This window comes from Python bivittatus, unplaced genomic scaffold, assembly GCF_059951505.1.
Source record: "Python bivittatus isolate LINGU-HERP-01145 unplaced genomic scaffold, Pbiv_v1 ctg000350_np1212, whole genome shotgun sequence".
In the NCBI taxonomy this organism is placed as follows: Eukaryota; Metazoa; Chordata; class Lepidosauria; order Squamata; family Pythonidae; genus Python; species Python bivittatus.
This window is the reverse complement of record NW_028277074.1, coordinates 41,896,008-41,917,708: the sequence shown is the minus strand read 5'-3', so window position 1 is coordinate 41,917,708 and position 21,701 is coordinate 41,896,008. Positions and strand designations below refer to the sequence as shown.

Genomic DNA, 21,701 nt, shown 5'->3' with positions numbered 1-21,701 from the left:
CAAAAGAATATTTTATGTTCAATGTTTTGGAAGTATGCATTTGGGGCATTCATGCTGTTCTTCAAGAAATTCTATTATACTTTCCCTCCCTCCCTCCCTCCCTCCCTCCCTCCCTCCCTCCCGACAATACACTGAATCAGACCACATTTTGCAAACTCTAATCACTGGGATTTTTTAAAACAATCATACAATAAATATTTTCTCACACCCAGATTTTTCTATTGTTATGTATGATCTCTTTAACAAAAGAAGAAAACATTTCAAAAGGTTTGCATAAGTTAACGCAAAGAGAGAGAAGAAAAGGAGAAGATAATGATGAGCTCAGAGAAAAAGTAGGAACAGTATTTTAAAACAGCAAGGCAAGACACAACGTTGGTTGGCACAGATCATATTGTCCACTTTGTATAGCAGCAGAAGTATATCTGAACACCTGCCACTTGATCATTTATCTGCTGATGCCAGAGATGAAATATCAGATGTCTAATTTGTAACATGGGTCATGACCTTTTTTCAGACTACGGGGCACATTATCTTAGTTTGATGAGAAACTTCAGGAGGAATGTACTAACACAAATCAAAAGAGAGCAGGAACACAATTATATCCATCCCCTCCACATCTCATTCTCACACATACAGAGACATCATTCTAACCAACCTCATATCATTGTTCCTGCCCCATTCAAACAAATCCATCTGTCCACCCATGTCCCTTACATCTAATTTCTGCAGTGGTTACTATTGCTCATGGATGGATAAGTTTTATAACCTGAAATGATTGTAGCTGTTTGCATGTGAGGATCTCACAGGATATGAGGGTTTGTAGCTCCAGTTCATTTTATTCCAGACCTTTCCTACATCATTCTCATTTAAGATGAGTTATGGTATTATCCTACCTTTCCATTTTGACACACGCGTGTGTGTACACACACACACTTCTTTCTCCATTGCTCTTGTTCTGGGCTCATTTCCCTATTTTCTCCACCCATCAGTCTACCAAGCCTGTCACTCCCACCCTGCAAAAAACCAAACCAAACCAAACCAAACCAAACCAAACCAAACCAAACCAAACCAAACCACACGTGCAAACATTATTTTTTTCTTCTTTATACTCACAAATTGATGTTGGTTCCAAAACTGTTGATCTGTTGAAAAGTAAGAATGGAGGAAATGAAGTGATAAATAAAACTATTGCAAGGAAGGGAGCAGGAGAAAATGAAGGAAGGAATAATTTAGTATGAAGAAGCACTCATTAATAGTAAGTGGTTACCAAAGAGAAATGTAGCTGTGCGTGTGCATGAGAGAAAGAAATGCTTGGTTTACTAATCATCATTAGTGGTGATTAGTAATCCAAGCATTTGTCAAAAAACTAGCTTCATGCCAATTTCATCCAGTGTCTCCAAGAAGTACCATTCAATAGCTCCTATAATCTGTGCATGCTGGACAATCAACTCACATTTTCCTTCAGTCTAAGATCAAAAGCATGGGACTGTTCGACTAATTACATGCCATTCTCAGCATTAGCTTGTTCTCAGGCCACTCTGAGAAACAGCTATATAATCCTGCAGTGTTTGAAAATCCCATTCATTTTTTGATCTGGCTGGGTGGGCCATCCTTAGCCATAAAGACCCCAATTTATTGTTCTAGTGGATTAACAAGGCTTAATAGTAAAAACAGTTCCCCGTCATTGTTTTAATTCCTCCCTCTGTTTTTGTTACTTGTGGATTGATGGTGAGGTCTTAGAATTACTCCCCCACCCCTTAGAAAATAAGGAATTCCTGCTAGAATCAGTGCACTCATTAGAGGCAAGAAGTTGTGTATATTGTTTTACATGACTGGCCCTTTTCCAACATGCTCACACTTTTGCATTTTAGAAGGTATAATTAATTCAAACAGCAGATTCAAAATGCATTTTTCTTCATTTCTCTGTGGCTTTCAAGTAACAGTATAGATATATTAAAAACATAGTCATCCTTTATGATGCTACATAAGAAATTAAATCTAAAAGTGTAGCAGTGTTGAATCTGGCAAGGCTGCTGTAGATCTTCAAAGGCACAATGAAGGCAGACTTTATTCTTACGAGTTACTTCTACAAGATATGTATCATTGGAAATTTTGCCAGGTTTTCAGAAAATCAGGGTAATCCTCATTCATGCTTTCATTAGTTTCATCAGTGGCCTATCTAATCAACACTATGCTGTTTGGATGTTACAGATATATCTAACAAACAGCTATATAATAACTCTAAATATTTGTAGGTTGGTCTACTAAATGTTAGCCTGGAAGTGTTGACATTTGGACACATTTTCTTCCTGCCCCCCCCCCACCTTTATGGAAAATAACCACTCTGTACCAAGAACTGTTTTAAAGAAGTTGATTCGAGAAGACTGATAGCAGCTGTGACAATCTTTAATCAGTTTTCCACTTATGATACAGTACACATAATTCTATGGTTGCTGACAGCACTTTGAAACAATTGTTAAGATTGATCCATCTGACAAGTGGCACCAAATGGTGGAGATCCATTTGTTACATGACTGACATATTTGACAGAACTAGCAAGATCATTTTTTTCTCCTGCCCAGGGTCTATGACTATGGGAAATGACCTTTGTTGTATTGCAGAGGGCTCCAGATATGTCCTGCTGGATTGTATCTGCAAAAAAGAATCACCTACTTACTGTACCTGTATACCTCAATTTTCAAGTTTAGCATGGAAATAAACTAGCAGGTTATCCTTTCATCTTTTCCTGCTGTGGTGGCCACCATACTGGGCTCACAATGCATCTCTTTGGCTTTGGTATTGTGTACTATGCACATCCTACAACTGTAGCCTGTAAACCATAACACATGGCTAAGTAAACCCAGCCAATTGTACCTTATTCACCAGACTAGAATTAAGCAATGGGTTATATGTATATGTGACCTTCTTCCATCTTTTCCTGCTGTACTCTATATTTGTTACTTTTGAATATCCTACTTGTGGGTATACTAGTAACCATTTGGTTATCCACTGTGGAAAACAGGATGGGGATCAAGACAATCCTGGCTTGTGCTTCTCAGAGTCATACCCCAGCAATACTTGGAGGACCACAGTTTGCACAGTCCTGAGCTTAACTCTGGGTTTGTTCCAGCAAGATGACTCTTCTGCTGCTATGTTTAAATGGTGGACAATGATCCAGAATAGAATTTACACTTTTGTAAGCTTGTGCACTGGCCTTTCTTCCAGGACATGGGTAAGGTCAAGGGAAGCCATGAAATTCTGTTAACTAAGGTCAAGTTGAGATGTTGCAATCCTTGTCCTGTAAAGATACATCTCCAGCTGTTGGCCAAAATCTTATTCCAGAGTCCTCTATCTAATCTTCATTATAGGAGATATATTTATAAATATTTGGTTAGCTTATTTCCCTTAGAAACAATAAACAGATGAATAGCTAGAGTTCATTCAAAGGAACTCCTCCTCCTCCTCCTCTTCTTCTCTGGAACATGTTTTGACAATTACAGTGCATTCGAATGCATGTTTATAAAAAAAAAAGAGCAAGGTCCCGCTGAATCCATTAAATGGAAAGTAATCCCTAGCAAGCGAGATTTGGATAGCAGCCTTAGTCAGTTTTATTCAGCTCATCTGCAGTGTAGATGAGGCAGATGGCAACTTTCAGCATTCTCTTTGCTAAGCTGGGAGAGCTACTTTCTTACCTTGCCTTTAGTGGCAGTTCTTTATTTCTGATTATGCCAATTTATTTGTTTATTCATCAAATTTATATGGCCACCCATCTCACAAACAAGTGAACCATGTATAATATGAAGGGCTGGATATATGGTCCTTTGTTTTTGATTAAAAAATACATTATATATTAAAGAGGGACCATTTTGTCCCACCATAAATCTCTCCTACGGTGCTTACTTCAACAAGAAGTGCTTGAGGAGAAAGCTATGGGTACTTCCCCCCTCCCCTCCCCTCCCCTCCCCTCCCATGGGTGATTTGACTGAGACCCTGGTTGCAGCTTGGAATGGTCATGCTGACCAGGGTTTGGATTGGATGCTTCTATGCAGCTTCCCCACTGTCTTCAATCCTGGGGTAAACCCGGTTTTCCAAGAAACCCTGGGAGATGAAACACCAGAAGAGAAACCTAGAGTGCCACTGGAGGAAGACAAAGAATGAATTCAACTGAACACAAGTAAGAACTTTTATTAGGGGTTACATTGTGGTGATAAGGGTTCAGTGATACGCAACTATACATCCCTGCCCCTGGTGAAGTAAGCAATGCTGTGGACACCTCATCCCAGTGCCTGGAGGCTGTGAGAGTCTGGATGGGGAACAACAGGCTTCAACTGAACCCTGGCAAGACTGAGCGGCTTTGGGTTCAGCATCCTGCCAGTTCTGGGACTATACCATCTTTGGTGCTGGATGGGGTGGCACTGCTCTGGGCAGACTCGGTGCACAATTTGGGGGTCCTCCTAGACTTGTGACTCCTGCTCAAAGAGGAGGAGGGCTTTTGCACAGCTCCATGTTGTGTACGAATTGCGCCCCTTCCTGGATCAGGAGGCTCTGCTCACAGTTACTCATGACCTAGTCACCTCTAGATTGGACTACTGTAATGTGCTCTACATGGGGCTGCCCTTGAAGAGTATCCAGAAACTTCAACTGGTGCAGAATGTGGCGGCGCGGGCAGTTATGTGTGCCCCTATAAAAGCACATATTACACCTCTGCTTCGCGAGTTGCATTGGCTGCCAGTTTGCTTCTGGGTCCAATTCAAAGTGCTGGTTTTGATCTTTAAAGCCCTTCATGGCATGGGGGTGGGTTATTTGAGGGACTGCCTGTCCTGGATTACATCAGCCCATCCCATTAGATTTGGCAGGGAAGGTGTGCTACACGCTCCATCGGCCAGGGGCTTGCATTTGAGGTGGGCCTTCTCTGCCATGGCTCCCTCCTTGTGGAATATTCTCCTCCCTGAAGTTAGGCTTGCCGCTTCCCTGCTGTCATTTAGGAAGTCCTTTAAGACCTGGTTGTGCCATCAGGCCTGGGGGTCTTTCGGAACCGAAGACATTCTTAGATGACTCCGCTGTAATTGATATTCTGCTCTTTCCATGGGGTTTGTATATTTTAAAATATGCATTTTTAGTTTTTTTGATAATGTTTTTATTTTAATTATCACTTTTTATCTTGCCTGTTTTTATCCACTAGTTCTACTTTTAATTGTTGTACACCTCCCAGAGTTGCTTTGTATGAGATGGGCAGCTATATAAATGTGACATATAACTAAATAAAATAAAAATAAAAATGAGAACAGCAAAATACAGTTTTTTTCATGTCCACAAACAGCCATCCCATGGCTCTTCTGAAAGTAACTTGTTCCCTGCTGGAGAGGAATGAATCACAGGATCATTTACAGGGCCACTGTGAGAATTATTTGAGGCATCTAGAGCAGTGTTTCTCAACCTTGGCAACTTTAAAATGGTTAATTCTGGACTTCAACTCCCAGAATTATTGAGGTCTTATTGAGGTAATGGAAGCAAGGTCTTGTGTGGTTAATGAGGTAAGTCTGAAACTATAATTTTTGAGGAAGTGGACAGGATCCTTGAATCTGCTAATCTGACTGCCTGTTTATTTGATACATGTCGGTCCTAGTTAATGAGGGCTACTAGGTAGGTGACATGTGGTTGGCTCCATGCTGTAATGTCTCCTTGCTGAGGGAGGAGCAGTCCCCATTACCTTGAAGGAGGCAGTGATCTGCCCCCTTCTCACGAGATCTTTACTGGACCCAACTGCACTGGACAATTTTCATCCAGTCTCCAATCTTCTCTTATTAGGAAATATGGTGGAGCTATGGCTAAGGAGAATCCTGGAGAAAACTGATGATCTAGACCACTTTCAGTCTGATTTCAGCCTGGATATAGTAGTGAAACTGCATTGGTTGAGCTTGTGGATGACCACAGGATGTTTGCTTTGATGCCCTGCCTTCTGCAATCTTAGAAGGGAAAACAAAGGCATCTCATTTGGATTAAGGTTTTGCCCAAGTGGTAAAGGGGTTATAGAAACTGTTAAAACCCATTTTATTATATTGCTCATTTTATGCTGGTACATGGTCAGAATTGATAATCCCATATTTAAGCATATTTCTTGGTCATTCTAATCAATTGTAATTATAATTTTTACTCTTAGGTATTTATGACTCTTTTACCCTAAGTGTAGTTAAATTCTGTCATGTTATATGTAACATGCACAACCTACTGACTAATATGCCAGTTAATTTTATAATTTGTTCTTTTATATACAAGTAACCCATTTTATACTAGTAAGTTTTATTATGTGCTGGTCTTTGACTGCAATAAAGATATTTACAGTATTTACCACTGGGATGCTGGTAGTGCAATCATCCTGGTTCTTCCTGATCTCTCAGTGGCTTTCAATAGCACCAACCATGGTATCATTTTAGCCCATCTGCAGGGACTGGGAGTGGGAGGCATCCTCCTTCTCTGATTGGATCCATTTAATATTGACAGGATGGAAGAGATCAACTCCAAGGGCCCTGGTATATGAGCCCTTTACATATTTGACCCTTCTGTTCAACTTCTACATGAGGCCACTGTGTGAGGTCATCTGTCACTTTGGGGTGTCCTGTCATCCAGTTATACATCTTGATCCCAGACTGACCAGGTGATGTTGTTAAGGTCTTGCCCAAATGTCTAGGCTGTGGAAGAGTGGATGAGGAAGAAGACACTGAACCTCAAACCTGACAAGACCAAGTCGCTGTGAGGTTTTGGATCCCCTGGAGACAGGAATGTTTCATCTTTAGGCCCTTTGGGACTGGTTCACAATTTGGGGGTGTTCTTGGACTCACAAGAGAAGGTGGCAGTTGTGGCTAAGAAGTTCTTCACACAATTCCATCCTGTGTGCCAACTGCACTGTTGCCTGGACTGGAAGGCCTTTCAGATGGTCACTCATGGTTTGGTCACCTTGTGCATGGATTATTGCAATGTTCTCTAAATGTGGCTGCCTGTGAAAACCACCTGAAAGCTGCAGAAGTTTCAAAATTCAATACCACAGCAGGTATGGGTGTGTCTTGTGATAGCCATATAGCCCCTTTGCTTAAGTTAACAGTAGTCTTCTGGATGCAATTTAAGGTGCTAGTTTTTATTTATAAAGCCCTTCATGGTGTAAGAGCCATGTGCCTAAAGGATTGTCTATTTTCTACGGTTTCTGCCAGGCCTGTACAATTGGGCAGAATTGGCACGATCCAGGTCCCATCCATTAAGCAGTGTCATTTAATGGGACCTAGGAAGTGGGCCTTTTCTGTTGTAGCACCTGCCCTCTGCAGTGCTATCCCCCCCAGATGCATCTGGATTCTACCGTGACCATGCTTAAAAGAGCACATTTGAAAACATGCCCTTTCCCCAGGCCTTGGGTTAGAGTGTGGGGCAGTGTATTTTTCAATTGTTATTCTTCTTCTGGATATTTAGGTTTTTAACTGCATTTTAGGGTTGGTTTTACTAAATGCCACCCAGAGTCATTGTAGATTTGAGCAGTCTTGTACATTTAATAAAATAAAATTTAAAACAAATTAAAGAAGATGATGCTGATGTCTATCGGTAAGACAGAGTTAAATGTGTTACTGCTTGAGAAAGGGATACGATGATTCCTCCATCCCATTCAGTATAGACAAGTGAAGTAAATGGTAGTTGAACACGTCTTTATTGTGGGAATGGAACAGAATCTGAAAGGAAGAAGCTACTTTAGAAGTCCTGGGCGTGTTGCATAGCACATATTACAATGTCAGCAGCTGCTTCTCTCTCCTGAATGGTAGAGCTGGCCCAGAAGTTAAGCATTCTCTTGGCAGGAATAAATGAAAGGGGAATGTTGTGATCATCTCTGAAGGCCTTTTCTCTTGTACTCAAGTAAAATGGCTCCTATTTGTGGCAAGCAGACAAGGCACTTGAATTCTTTTCAAGATGGGATATGCCAAAGAGTTCAATTATTCTTACCGGAAGAATAGTTTGAAAATTCAAGGGATCCTTAACTGTGATGCCCTTGTGCCTTTTTTGCCTATTTAATGTGTCTTTCAATTATGCCTATTATATATTATTAGAATTGCCTCCATTATTTCATTTTTTCTGCTTCTCTTCTCAAGAGCAGGAGCAGTATTGAAATTGCTGTTTTTGTTTCAGTTGTGTGATAGCCAGGGCTACATTAATTAGCGGTATTTGTTGCAAGAAGTTCAGATTCCTTTTTGATTGCTGAAGCTAGGACTCTCGCTCATCTAACACTATTCTTTAGCACAATTTGAGTTTCTGGTTCTTTTAACTCTCCCAAATTGTCACAGAGAGAAGTTTAACTTGATGAACCAACTTGAACATTAGACTGGATTTTATTTAACAAAAAAAAAATTGGATAGTTTCTTCTCATTATTTTTCATAACATGCCAAAAATATTAAGCTTTAGAAATGCAATTGACATTCATCAGTATCTGCTGTTTAGATTTATACTGAATACCTAACTTCCATTAAATGGCCAAAATAGTTGTACAGCAAACATTTTACTGTCTTGAATCAGCATAAATGAAAAAATAAAAAGATAATCTATTTCACATTCTTGACTCATTTTTTTTTAATTTGACCAGTAAGTAATGTTTAAGATACATATTCAAGTTAGAATGATGTAAGCTGGAGGAGAAACTTCACAGCAAGTTTGCAGTGAAATGAACTCAACTAGTCTATTATGATGTATTCATTTCTCTCATTTAATGCACAGCTACCCTGTGAGGGAGGGTAAGCTAGGAGATTACAACCTGCCCAAGACTGTCTATTGAAGGCCCTGACTGAGCAGAAATTTGAACCCTATCTTCCCAGTTCAAATCCACTCTGCCACCTCTAAGATTCCATAGATTAACTTTCCCTAACTTAGTATAGTCCAGATGAATCGTGACTATAATTTACAGGATTCATAGCTTGGGAATTCTTGGCAATGTAATTCTACTACATCTGGAGGACAACACTCTGGGGAGAGTTGTCACAGACCACAATGACAACCCCAGTGAAACACTTCTATTTACTACTGAAATCAATGTGACCTATGTAAACATATTTGGCAGGATTTATAAATAGAAGGATGTTAAAGAATTTTCTTATATTTGGCATGATTGCTGGCTCAATAGCACTGACAATCACTTAAAACACTTTATTCAATTATTCTGTGATGGATATAGTGTTTAGGTACATATAAAAATGCAGGAATTGCTGTGCTGGTTCAGAGTCAAAATCCTGTAGAATTCTGATTTTGAGAAGGTGAGTCTAAGATCATTGCACACAGGCACCTAGAAAAAGCCTATGGTGTTATCTGAATCTAGCTGCTGTTCAGATGTGTCTCTTTCTGAGTATGGAAGCTTCATTGGGGCCATCATAGGCTGGGCTCACAGATGCTGCATAAAATAATTGCTTTGGCATTGTTTGCTAATGTGCTTTCAATAATTGTCACCTGTAAACCATAACACATGGCTACGTAAACCCAGCCAATTGTGCTTTATTCACCAAAGTAGAATTAAGCAATCATGAGTTAGTGATATATGTGAATCTAGTCTCAAACTGTCCTTCAGTTTGTTCTATCAAAGCCTGTGCAACCAGTAACCCACACAGGTAAATTCTTTCCAGCCACATATTGTCGCCCAGTTACACGAGCAAAGAAAGTTATTCAAATTATATAGATATTTATGCACTGCTGTTTGTTGGAAAATACGGGGTTTCAACCAAGCTTGTCTCACACAAGCACAAAGTGAGGGGCGACTCCGCTGCAGCCTAGCTTTGCTGCTTTGTGTGGGAGGGGCTTGGAGCCCGCCTTTTTTTCTGTTTCCCTCATTTCCCTCTCTTCTCCTCATGGCTCTGCACGAGGTAGGAATGAGTCCTTTCTCCTCCTCAGGGTTTTTGAACTAACTTTTCACAACCCTAACACTGTTATTTATATTTCACTGGTGATTTTTGTTGGCAGATATATGAACTCTTGATGATGATCATGCCATCTCCTGATATATTGAGCAACTTAGCTGTCCAGGTAGATTAGCCTCCCAAACCCAGTCAAACAACAACGGGGGTGTAGACATATAGCCAGCATGGATGTGGAAACTCCCCAGTATATTGCACCTTGTATCATATGACTATCTCCCTAGGTAGAAGTTCCTTGTGTGCAATCATCACAGTTAGTTCTTGGATACTAAGGAATAAATTTCTTCTGAGGCCAAATAGGTCATGTGGAGAAGATGGGGGAGAGACAGGTGCTAAAAGAGACCTTCCTGGATTAAATAGTGGTATACCACTCTTAAGTGTGAAAGCACCTCTGCCATCACAGAGAATGATCACCATATAGGCAGTCTTAAAATCCATATGGAAGGAGATAATGATCTTGGTCATGCAGCCCTGGAAGCCAAATTTTGAAATTTAGGACTGCCAAGATGACTTCTCCCCAAATGCTATCGGTTCTAAAAGGAGTTAGACAAGCAGAGATGAGCAAAATTAAGATGATGGAAGAGAGATGTAGATATGTAAGGCATTGTGAGGCAGTTTGGAACAAGTCAGGCTTATATAATAGGATGGGGTCCACTGAATGAAAAGTAGCTTACTATCAAGAAGATCACAGAACAGCTTTTAAACAGATTTAACTATAAAAGCCAACATGATTTCAGAAGCATCTCATTCTGGAAGAATCCCTGCTTCGGGATCAGATTTTGTTTGATTGGTATGTCCTACATATTATATATGTTATTCAGGGGCATCTATGGGGCTGGCAGTCATTAAAACCATGCAATTGAAGCCTCACCCCTTTTTAACATGTATTAACACACATAAAAGGGGGTGGGGCTTTTGGTCATGCAGGTGCAGTCACCATCTTGACTTTTTGACACTCCATGCAGATGCTTTTGATGTTCTTATAAAATATGGTGTTTTTTAAAAATTTATTTAAAGGGCCTAGTTACAAGTAGAAACAGTCTAATGCTTGGGTATGCTTAAACTTTATTACTGACAATGATCAAAGTTAATACAATTTAAAGATAGTTAAAATAAAATTAAACATTGAAAAAATAAAATCTAAAAAACACCATTAATTTACTGAGCTATTAGAACTATTAATCAAATGATCAGTTACTAAAAATAAGCAGTAAAATACAAATTTCAATTCAACAGTGACTAAAATGTTAATTTTTAAGCTTTATAGGCATGAATAAATGAGTATAAATGGGCTATCTAGCACTCACTCTTACTTAACATTGTAAAATCATAAAATGACAGTTTTAAAATTTTGCCTTGAGGGTCCATAATATTCTATACAAGAGAGACTAAACTATCTTGTGACAAATAGCAATGGCCATTGAGCAAAGTTTAGCTACTCTCCTAGAGGTCATCTCTGAGATGTCTGCTAACAGGACAAGAATAAGATCGGCATCTATTTTGCTGTGCTTGGTTGATAACAAATATATAATTAAATCTTTATGCCAATTTAATAAAAGGGGCAGTGAAGAAGGACGTGTGTTTGATTGATTCAGTTTCCTCCAAAGGACACGAGCATAAATTACCTTGTGTAGAAGGGCTATTAAATCTCAGGATGAGGGTAGAAGTTATTCTGATTGTGGAGTTCTAAAAATATGTATAATTGTTCAAGAAAACTGAAGGTAAAAGGTTGTGTGATAGAAAATTAAAGTAGGAGACTCTAAAAATTAAATATTCTGTAACAAGTATTTTAAAAATCTGATAGAATGAAGGTAACAAATGCAAGCTGTAGAGGAAGATGTATATGTCAAAGGGAACATAATACTCCATACACTAGAATTTACAAATGGGCAAATTCTTTTGCAAAGTCACTGTGGGTGTCTCTCCAAAGATTTCTGAGGGTGTCTCAAAAGAAATGTAGAAGTGTGGATTTGTTGTCCCTCTCTCCTCCCCAGTTACTGTACTATTGGTGATTTCAGTCACTGTTAGATAGACTTGTGAAAAAATGTACGTGACAAAGAGACCACATTTGTAGATGTCCTAAATAATTGTGCTTTAGAATAACTACTCAGGAGCCAACTTGAGGGAATGTCACCAAGCAGAGGAAATGAAATCATAATCTTGCTCACAACTTTTATTAAGTTAATGGCTGGGATCTATTCCAAGTTATAAAACCAATTGAAACAGAAACTGTGATCCTTAAGCTATTATAGTAAACATGTAAATAGATCACTACAAAAAAAAAAAGTCCAAGACAGTCATATTTGACTTCATAGGAGCAACATTGTAAATAATGACAGCGTTGAATTCTAGTCAGTGACCATAATAAAAATTCTACTCATGACAGTGTTGATTAAAAAGAAAAGGTTAGAGTTAAGATTAGAGTTAGAGAAAGAGAGTTGAGAGGTCAAGGGCCTTCAGAATAGTGGGTGATTATTGAAATTTACAATAATAGGAGCTCAGTTCTATTTTAGATTAGGCTTGAAGTCCAAGAGAACACTAGATGGACTGATGAGCAAGGTCAGCAAAGCTACTGGAGGCAGGCAGGGTAAGTCCTGGGAAAATGAAGAGAATAAAAATATATAAATTTTGGCAGGGGAAGCAGAATCCCCCCCTCCTTTAAATATATTTACAACAGGAGATATACTAGGAAGGCCATTTGGCTGTTGGATGACCAAAGCATTAATGATGCAATAAAGAAGGATAGAGAAACTGCCGAGAAGAATGCTTAATCCTTTGCTTCTTTATTCACTGTTGGGTATGTTGGACAGATGCCTGTGGCTCAGTTGATTTTTCGGGGTGGGGGGGTGGAAATCAGATCAAGTGAGAGGAACAGAAGTAATGAGCCTAACTGATAAATAAGCAGAAGTTACACATCTTATTTATAAATTAAGAATAAATACATTTCACCCAAGATTTATTAAAAGACCCTCAAAAGTACAATTGTTTTTAAACAAGTCTTCTTTATTTAGCATCAGGATTTATTCCCAGGAGCAGAAAAAGCAACTCTAAAGCAACTCCAATTTTTTAAAAAGGGATTGAAGAGATTGAATAGTATAGGCCAGTTAGCTTAACTATGAATGTACATTTCCAGAAAAGTGCCATTAAGGGTTATGAAAGAGAAAACAATCCAACATCAGAATAAACCTTGCTGAAAAGTTACCACCCAAGGACTTCTGCAAAGATAAGTCTTGACTTGATATCATTTCTGATTTTGTTAATGGGGTTGAGAAGCATGTCAATGAGGGTGACTGAATAAACTGCATGTTTAAACTTTCAAAAAAGTATTTAATGAAGTCCCTCAGCCAAAGGCTCCTGAACAAATTTAGCACAGCAACCATGGGATAAGAACACAGGTGCTCTCACAGATCTTTAACTGTTTAAAGAACAAGAAACAGGGTAGTATTAAAAAATGTTAACAGCTTTCATATTGAAGAGAAGTTCAAAGCACACACCCTGGGACTGGTTATTGGAACTGGTACTTTTAAATTTGTTTATAATTGTTCTAGAATTAGGAGCCACAAGATGGCCATGTTTCCAGTGAAGGAGAATTTGGGGGGTTAAGTTAAAAGCTCCTAACCCAAATATATCTTTCCAGGGAAAGCAAAGCACTGACTCAGCTATATGTGTCAAATTGGATAACTACCCTCTTACAACAACACTTGCCCACCCATAAAATATTTAGAAGGCCAAGGAATGATAGATTGGGAAAAGATACTGGGAGTTGACTAGAGATCTGGGAAAGCAAAAGAAAATAACTCTCTAGTAAGAAACTATGTTCGTGGAACAGTGCAGTGTTTTTCAACCTTGGCAACTTTAAGAAGTGTGGACTTCCATTCTCAGAATTCCCCAGCCAGCATGCTAGCTGGGGAATTCTGGGAGTGGAAGTCCAGACATCTTAAAGTCATTGAGGTTGAGAAACATTAGAATAGTGCCTCTTTGTTTTTTCAAACCCTGTTCTCTTTGTAGTCCTCATAAAGACACCCTAATGGCCTTACTGACCTCACTAGGCACATGATGGGTGATATCAATTAAATACCTGGCTACTATATCTAATCCAGTGTCTTTCTAATTGCATAAGTGCACAGGCCATCTTTGCCTCCAGCACTATCAATAAACCAATTTGTGCTTTAATGTAATGTGTCTTGGTCTCCAGATCAAGCGTACCCCTGAAAAATTCTACTGCACAGATAATACCAAAGTTTTAAAAGGAGTGGAATCCAAAAGGGATTTGCAAAAAGCTCCTAAAGGATCTCTGTAAAGTCAGTGAATAGACTTTAAAATAACAAATGTTATTCAGTCTAAGCAAGTGCAAAGTAATGTACATTGGGTGTAAAACCTCAATTTCACATATATATTAATGAGTTCTGAACTGGCAGTAACCAAGCATGAAAAGAGATTTTGGAGTCACAAGGGGTAACTCCGTAAAATATCGACCCATTGCATTTTTTCCCCTTAAGAGTTGTAAAAAAAAAACAGAGTCCATGCTTGGAATCACTAGCAACTACTATACAAAGAAATACTACACTGAATAGGTGTTTTTTACTTAGAGGGAAGATGTGTAAAGGGACACATGAGGTAGCTATATGAAGTCATGCATGGTATGGAAAATGTGAGTACAGGGAAGTACATCTCCTTATCTTACAATGCAAGAGGAGAAGTCATCCACTCAAGATGAAAACATGGAACCTCTATACCAGGATCCCCCAAAGTGGTCAATGTCAACCCCCAAGTGTCAATGAGACTATCCAAGGGGTTGATAGATGGCTGGGGGTCAGAAGCAGGTCAGGAAATGTCTGGGGGTCAATAAATGATGGAAGGTCTCTGTAGAGTTCTTTCGGGGTCTCATAGAGATTCATGCCAATCCCTAGTCCTGAGGTGAAGTGAATAGAGGCCAGACAGTGTTATTCAAGGTTGGATGGTCAGCCATCAATGAGAACGGACTTGAGTTGTCTCTATTAGCTGTGTGTTGTTACTGGCCTAGTTTACCAGTGTGCTTTGCATTGTGTGCCTGTGAACTTTCATCCTCCCCCTTGTCTCTCTCATCACCCCTGTCCCGGAAAGGATATACGTATGTGTAGTATTCCTGTCCAATTCCCGTACTAAGTGTACTCCCCCACCTCAACTCGGTTGGAGAACCAGTACGTTCTCAACACCCACAGCAATAGGAGAATAATAATAATATCTATTATTATTATTATTATTTGTAGTACTATTAGTTAAAGTATTTATTGGGTCAATAAACAATCTGAAACTTCTTGAAAGTGCTGATGAGCTAAAGAGTTTGGGGACCCCTGGTCTACACTGATTTTAAAAGGTAGATTTTTATATCAGACATAGCTAAACTATGGAATTTGTTTGAATCAGGTGTGAACTAAGCATCATGGATTTAAAGCGAACTGAACATCTTAATGAAGGACTACCATTGCAGTTGTTATATACAATATAACAAGTCACATGCCTTCAATATTAGCTTCTAGGAAGCAAGACTGGAAAAGAGCCAGAGTCCTTTTTCTGCCTCTGAGCATGATTGACCACTGCACAATAGAGACTGAAACTCCATGAGCTTTTAGCCTGAACCACAGCAGCTTTTCTGATGTTTCAGGCAGTTAACTTGGTCCCCCTTTATCATTAAAATATATCAATAAAGCACTTTTGCTAAGTTTTTTAGGGTTTTAGCTATGCTAGGTAATTCATATATCCTACCATTATTTTATACAACATGGTTGATAATTACAGCAGGCCTAGTGCATATAATTGTTTCTATGGCGTATCATCTTTGGACCACATTTTTTAGGTACTTGTTTAAAACTGAACTTTGAATGCTCTTCCTTTACATATTGCAGCCTGCCAGATGTTGTCGGTAATAACAGGTATAAAACAACCTTTATTGAACCTCGAGAGGACATATTTAGCTTGCTGGATCAAAAGTGGCTTTACTATTTGGTCAACTGTAACATTTTCCCCAAGGTTCCTATGCTATTAACTAAACTCCTGGACAATATTTATTTAGGGTTTATATTTCTGGATATTTATTTGCTGTTTACCTGTTGGCTCTCCAAAGGATGTGTTGTACTCCTGGTTGTGCTCCTATAGAGATTTGAAACCAGGTAACCTCTTGCCTCACTCAGCAGAACATCCTTTTGAGATGATAAGCAGAGGATTCTGTCTAGAAGTCACAACACATTTAGATTAGTGGAATGCAAGTGTTGCCTGCACTGAACTGATTTGGCCTTGAGCAAGTAGAGCTCAATCAGATTGTTTCTCAATCTGGCGGTGACTACCCCTTGGGCAGTCACAAGACAAATGTCAGAAGAGATTTCCCAACCTGGACCTGAAGCCTGAGTGTTCTTTTTATATTTTTTAAATGTTGTTTGCCTTTCAAGGGAGGAATAATTGTGCTTGGAACCATGAGGCTTCTGTGTAAAGCTCTGAACATCTAACCTGATGCAAGTTCACTCTGTAGAGAGCTTTATAGCAGAGGGGAAGGTAGGAGGGCTGTGAGCCTTGCAGCAGCAATGAACTTGCACAAGGTGGGAGAAGGAAATTTTAAGCATCAAATACAAGGCTGGAAAGGAAAGAGAGGGCTGTGACATGCGGGTGTGGCTGTGCTAGGAGGGAGCACCAGAAGCAACTGGTGGCCTACTAGGGTTTGAGAGCTGCAAAATTTGAAGAGCAGCTTAAATGCATTTGAGGAAGCAAGCTCCTCCTTCCTGTTAAAAACTATGGTTTTAAATGGATTGCTTCTGTCTGTAGATCAAATGTCATTATTTCTTGACCACAACTTTTACTTCATTGAAATTGTCATTTTTATTCATGGGGCAGAAGGTAATATTTGCAGGGAATTTCAGTGTTTGCTTGGAGGATCAGCCATCAGTATTAAAATGAACTACCTCCAACTGTTGGATAATACACTTACCCATGATTTTTGTTTGCTTGTTTGTTTTCTTACTGTTTACTATTTACTGCATGCAGGAATAGCCAATGTAGTGGAATGAAGCATCGTTTGATGTCCCAGGTCAAAACATATCACCATCCTCATCCTTTGGGGGAGCAGAATGGGGGCCAGCCTTTAAGGACCTCTGTCTCCTTTGCTGGGTAGACAGAGTGGTTTTGTTCTTTCAACTCTAAGGAAAGAAAATAAGGAAATAACCCCCTATAATATTGCAGAGTAATTTCTCTCTGAGAAATTGTCAAAGAGTCCATCCCTTTTCTTCCTGTCTCCCCTGAACAGGGCAGCACAATGACTTTGCTTTCAATGGAAATCTTTATTAGGAGGGCCATGCACGCATTAGATCTGAAGGCCAACAGGTGCTTTGGAGTGCACAGGGATACTCAGAAAGCACCTGTCTGCAACTATGTAAAGCAGTTGCATCTTTTCCTAAGACTGCAAGGCTGCTGTAGCACAATCCTGGAAAAAATCATGTTTGGTTTTAAGCTTTGAACATTGGTGTGACTGGGTATTCCCATATACTCCAAACACCATTTCACCGTAGACTTTGACACACAGCATGGCCCTGTATGTTGATTGTGCCATCTCATTATACAGTGTAGTCGTCAGGTGAGAATGGACTTACTTCTATTTAGTTGGAGATGGCTGATTGCCTTTTATCTTGTTTTGTTAGAAAGGCTTACGGTAATAAAGTTCTTGTGCAATTTAAGATGTGTGCTTAAGAGAAATAGGCCCTTCACTATAGGGATCCTAGAAGAAAAACAAAAGAAATATGTGCCTTAGAGTCTGTGTTGACTCTTGGCAACTGCTTGGATAAGTCCATGGAGCTTTCATGGCAAGATTTCAGAAGTGGTTTGCCATTGCCTTCTTCCTAGAGCTGAGAGAGAGGGACTGGCCCATGGTCACCAGCTGGCTTTGTGCCTAGGGCAAGACTAGAAATCACCACCTCCTGGTTTCTAGCCTGGTGCCTTAACCACTACAGAGGCAGAACCCAAAACAGCAGTGATGGAAATGAAGAAGAAATAGAGTCTGGAGTACCAAATATAAACCCTAATCTCCAAACTGTGGCTTATGAGAATGACAGTTTGAAAAGGTTCTTGCAAACCAATCAAACAAAAAGCTATTTATTCTGTGCTTTCCCAACAGATTTAAGTTCAGAATGACACAGTTATGAAAATGTTTAACATGATACCACTGTATTGTATTTGAAACAATATTAAATGCCACCTTTTTGGGTTTTCTTTTCACAGTGAAACCAACTGTCATTGATGTTGACATCTATGTTAATAGCATTGGCCCTGTGTCATCAATAAATATGGTAAGTGTCATACAAACAATTATTTTATTGGCAGCGCTGCTTCTTGTATCAATAACCGAGTTCTTTAATTTTTCTTAAATGTGAGGTGAAATGTTATGGCTGCAGATGTCATTCTATTTTCTGTTCTTGTTCTGCTTGCCTGACAAGTCTTTGTCCTTTTCCCAAAGAGCAAAAATAATGCTCAGCAAATAGCATGCTGTGATCTGTCTATCACAAAAGTATGAATATTCAGTTTATCTTCAGAAATACAGAATTGAAATAAAGTATGAGCAGGAACAGGTGTTTGTTGTGCCCCGATGCAGCAAACCCTGGGAAATAATGCTGTCCTCAAGAAAAATGACAATACAAGCTACTAAGAAAACCCTCCGCATATTTACTCCAAAGTAGGTTCAGAGAAATATATTTCTGCGTAATTGTGTTTAAGCTTGCAAAGTTATTTCATGTTTTTTTTTTAATTAAAATGTTTTGCCCCTGAAAATCTTGGTCCCTATTCCTTGGAAATCTATCTGATGGTTAACGTGGAGAAAGCAAAGGAGAAATAAGAAATATGGAAGGAAAAACTCACAAGGAACAGTTGGAGGTGCTGGGTACTTTTAGCCTAGAGAAGAGAAGACTGTGTGGGAACCATAACTATTTTCAAGTATTTGAAGGGCTGTCATGTAGAAGATAGGAAAGCATTATTCAAGGTTGTTCCAAAACCTAGGGCAAGAAACAATGGGTTTAATTTACAAGGAAGTAGATTTCAGGTGGTTATCAGGAAAAAAAATCTAAGGTAAGAATTCTTCAGCAGTGAAACAGATTGCCTCAAGAGGTGGTAGATTGACCTTCACTGGAGGTGTTTAAACAGAGAATGGACAGCTATCTCTTGGGGATGCTGTAGAAGTCAATTCCTGCGATAGGCAGTGGTTTGGATTAGATGATCTTCAAGATGATTCTATGGTAATCTGGTTGGCTACCTGTCTTCATAATTGAATCTCTGACCACTGGACTGTTTTCTCTGAGGGATGAGGCTAGAAGGTCACATCCTGATGTTCAGGACTGCATATGGATCCTTATAATGTAGCCTCCTGGACTTTGTAATTAGTTTGTAATTTTTTATGTGACAAAAGAGGAAAATTATTAGATATACAACTGTAATCATTTTAACAATATTTAATTTTAATTAAATGTAAATAAAAGGAAATAATTGTATTTATTGGCATGATCCCCCTTATTATTTTTTAGAGGCCAGAAAAAGGGTATGTTCACAATCTAAGATAAGAGAACTTCTGCTTTCATATATTCCCAAATGCAAAGGCTTTGATGAAGCCCTCCTCTGACTAAAATTTCTTACTAAAATCAGGCTGATGGCTACAAAACTCAGGCTTCCTTTTTTCTAGATAGTCTTCACTTCTAAGGCCCTTTGAAATGTGGCTGTCTTTGGGAGACTTGGCAAGACTGTTAATTTTTTGAAGCATTTGAGAAAATTAGTCAAGTAAACCTTTAGTTTTCTTTTTGTTTACATTTATGTATTAATTTCCCTGGATTTTTAATTTTGTTTTTAAGGTTCTTTGTTTTTTTATAAATTGTTTTAATTTAGATTGTATTAAATCACTTGGAATCTTTTAAAAATTCTTTCTCTCCCACCGACACATATTAAGTTAAATCATGCCCTGTCTACTCAGAGATTGATCCATGTTTTCTGTAGGGTGCTCATCCCCAAGTAAAGTGCGAAGAATTGTCAACTGAATAACATTTGAATGCATTTTACTGAACTGGAAACACACACACATACACACACACACACACGTGCTTTCAGAACTTTGTGTACCAGTGATATTGGCAGCCTAATTGTTTGGAATGTGCACATTTAGCTGTAGAAAGATAAACTTGGGCCTTGATGTGTGTGTGTGTGTACATACATGTGTAACTTATTTTTCATTAATTAATTAATTCAGTTTGTATCCCAACTATCCTCCAGTCCTCCAGGAGCTGAAGGCAGACTACATAGCACACCCTCCTGCCCATAACAGTCCAGTGAGATATGCTGCACAATCAGAGCCTGACTGGCTCAAAGTCACTCAGTGAGCTTCCATTGCTGAGGGCAGACTCGAACCTCAGTCTGTCTGTTTCTAGTCTCAACTGCTAGATCACATTTGCTTTCCCTCTATGTATTTCTGCCCTGGAGAGGGACAGGAAGATGTTTGAAACCCTCCCTTCTATGGCAGGTGCTGGTGCAGGGCAGCAAATGAACAAATGGCATTGGCACAAATAAATAGGCCAGTGCCTTCTGGGTAGGGAAAAAAGAGGCATCAGTTGGCAGGAAGACAAATGAACAGGTGGATGCTGGCTATGGAGACTGTGAGGAAGAAGGTGGACACCAGCTGGTGAGAGCAAGTGAACAGGCAGGTAAACAGGTGAGAGAACATGCGCAATGGACCTACGTGGCTGGCAAGAGACAGAATGAACACAGGTGCTTTTATTTCTGGTATCTTTTTTTCAGTCTTTCTCTTCCTTTTTCCTTGTAGGGGAGTTCTCTGTGTTTTCTCTCAGCTGTTTCTCATGGGAGTTCATGGCTACTGATCTCTCCTATTCCTCATTGGTGTCTCCGGGTCTTTCTTTAAAATGCATTCTGCAAACCTTGTTTTTTTTTCTAAATCTGCCTTTTATTTGCTTATGTATATATTTATTTGTTAGATTTATAGCTTGCCTTTTACTCAGGCATTCAATATGATGTACATAGCGCTCCATCATCTCATTTCTCCCCACAACAACAACCTTCTAAGGTAGGTGTGGGATAAGAGAGAGCAATAGGCCCAAAGTTATGCAATAAGCTATTGTGGCTGGTGGAATTGGAACCAGGTCCACATCCTTAAAAAGAACACAACTGCTGGCTTCATCTTGTATAGACATGCTGTTTTCATTCCATAAGCAAGAATACTTGAAGAAATATATGATGCTATAAATGTACACACAATTCTATATTTCCGAATTCACTTACTCACTAAAATGTATTTGTAACTGCAAAATCCATACTTGTGGTGCTTTTATTTTTAATTTTTTTTTTAATAAAATTTTTATTAAGTTTCAAACAAGAATAAAATACATAAAGACATCAAAAGAAAAGTAGAAAAGAAAGAAATAAACTCATAGTGCTTTCATAGTTATTTGCAGATATGCAGAGCAGCAAAACATTTGAGTCACCAGATGTACCTATTCTCAACAGAGGTTTCGGCATTCACTAATTCAGTAATTGTGCTGATTTTATAGAACATAACTACAGGTAGCCCTTGCTTACCGACCATTTGTCCAGCCACCATTCAAAGTTACGACAGTGCTGAAAAAATAACTGTACGGCCCATTTATGTCCATTTACAACCTTTGGAGCATCCCTCAGTCACGTGATCACCATTATAGTCAGTACATGTGGTCCTGTGCCTGACCTGTGGTTTTTTCCTTTTTTTTTTCCACCCTTGCAAAGCA

The 21,701-nt window shown here is 39.1% G+C and overlaps 1 protein-coding gene across 1 annotated transcript in view; it reads left to right on the top strand.

Annotated features, from left to right (window-relative positions):
* Window positions 1–21,701, top strand: part of GABRG3 (gamma-aminobutyric acid type A receptor subunit gamma3) — a 380,486-nt gene that overhangs the window by 25,155 nt on the left and 333,630 nt on the right. The window contains exon 3 of the mRNA XM_088145007.1: window positions 18,172–18,239. Within this exon, the coding sequence (XP_088001133.1) occupies window positions 18,172–18,239 (68 nt within the window). The remainder of the gene's footprint in view (window positions 1–18,171; window positions 18,240–21,701) is intronic.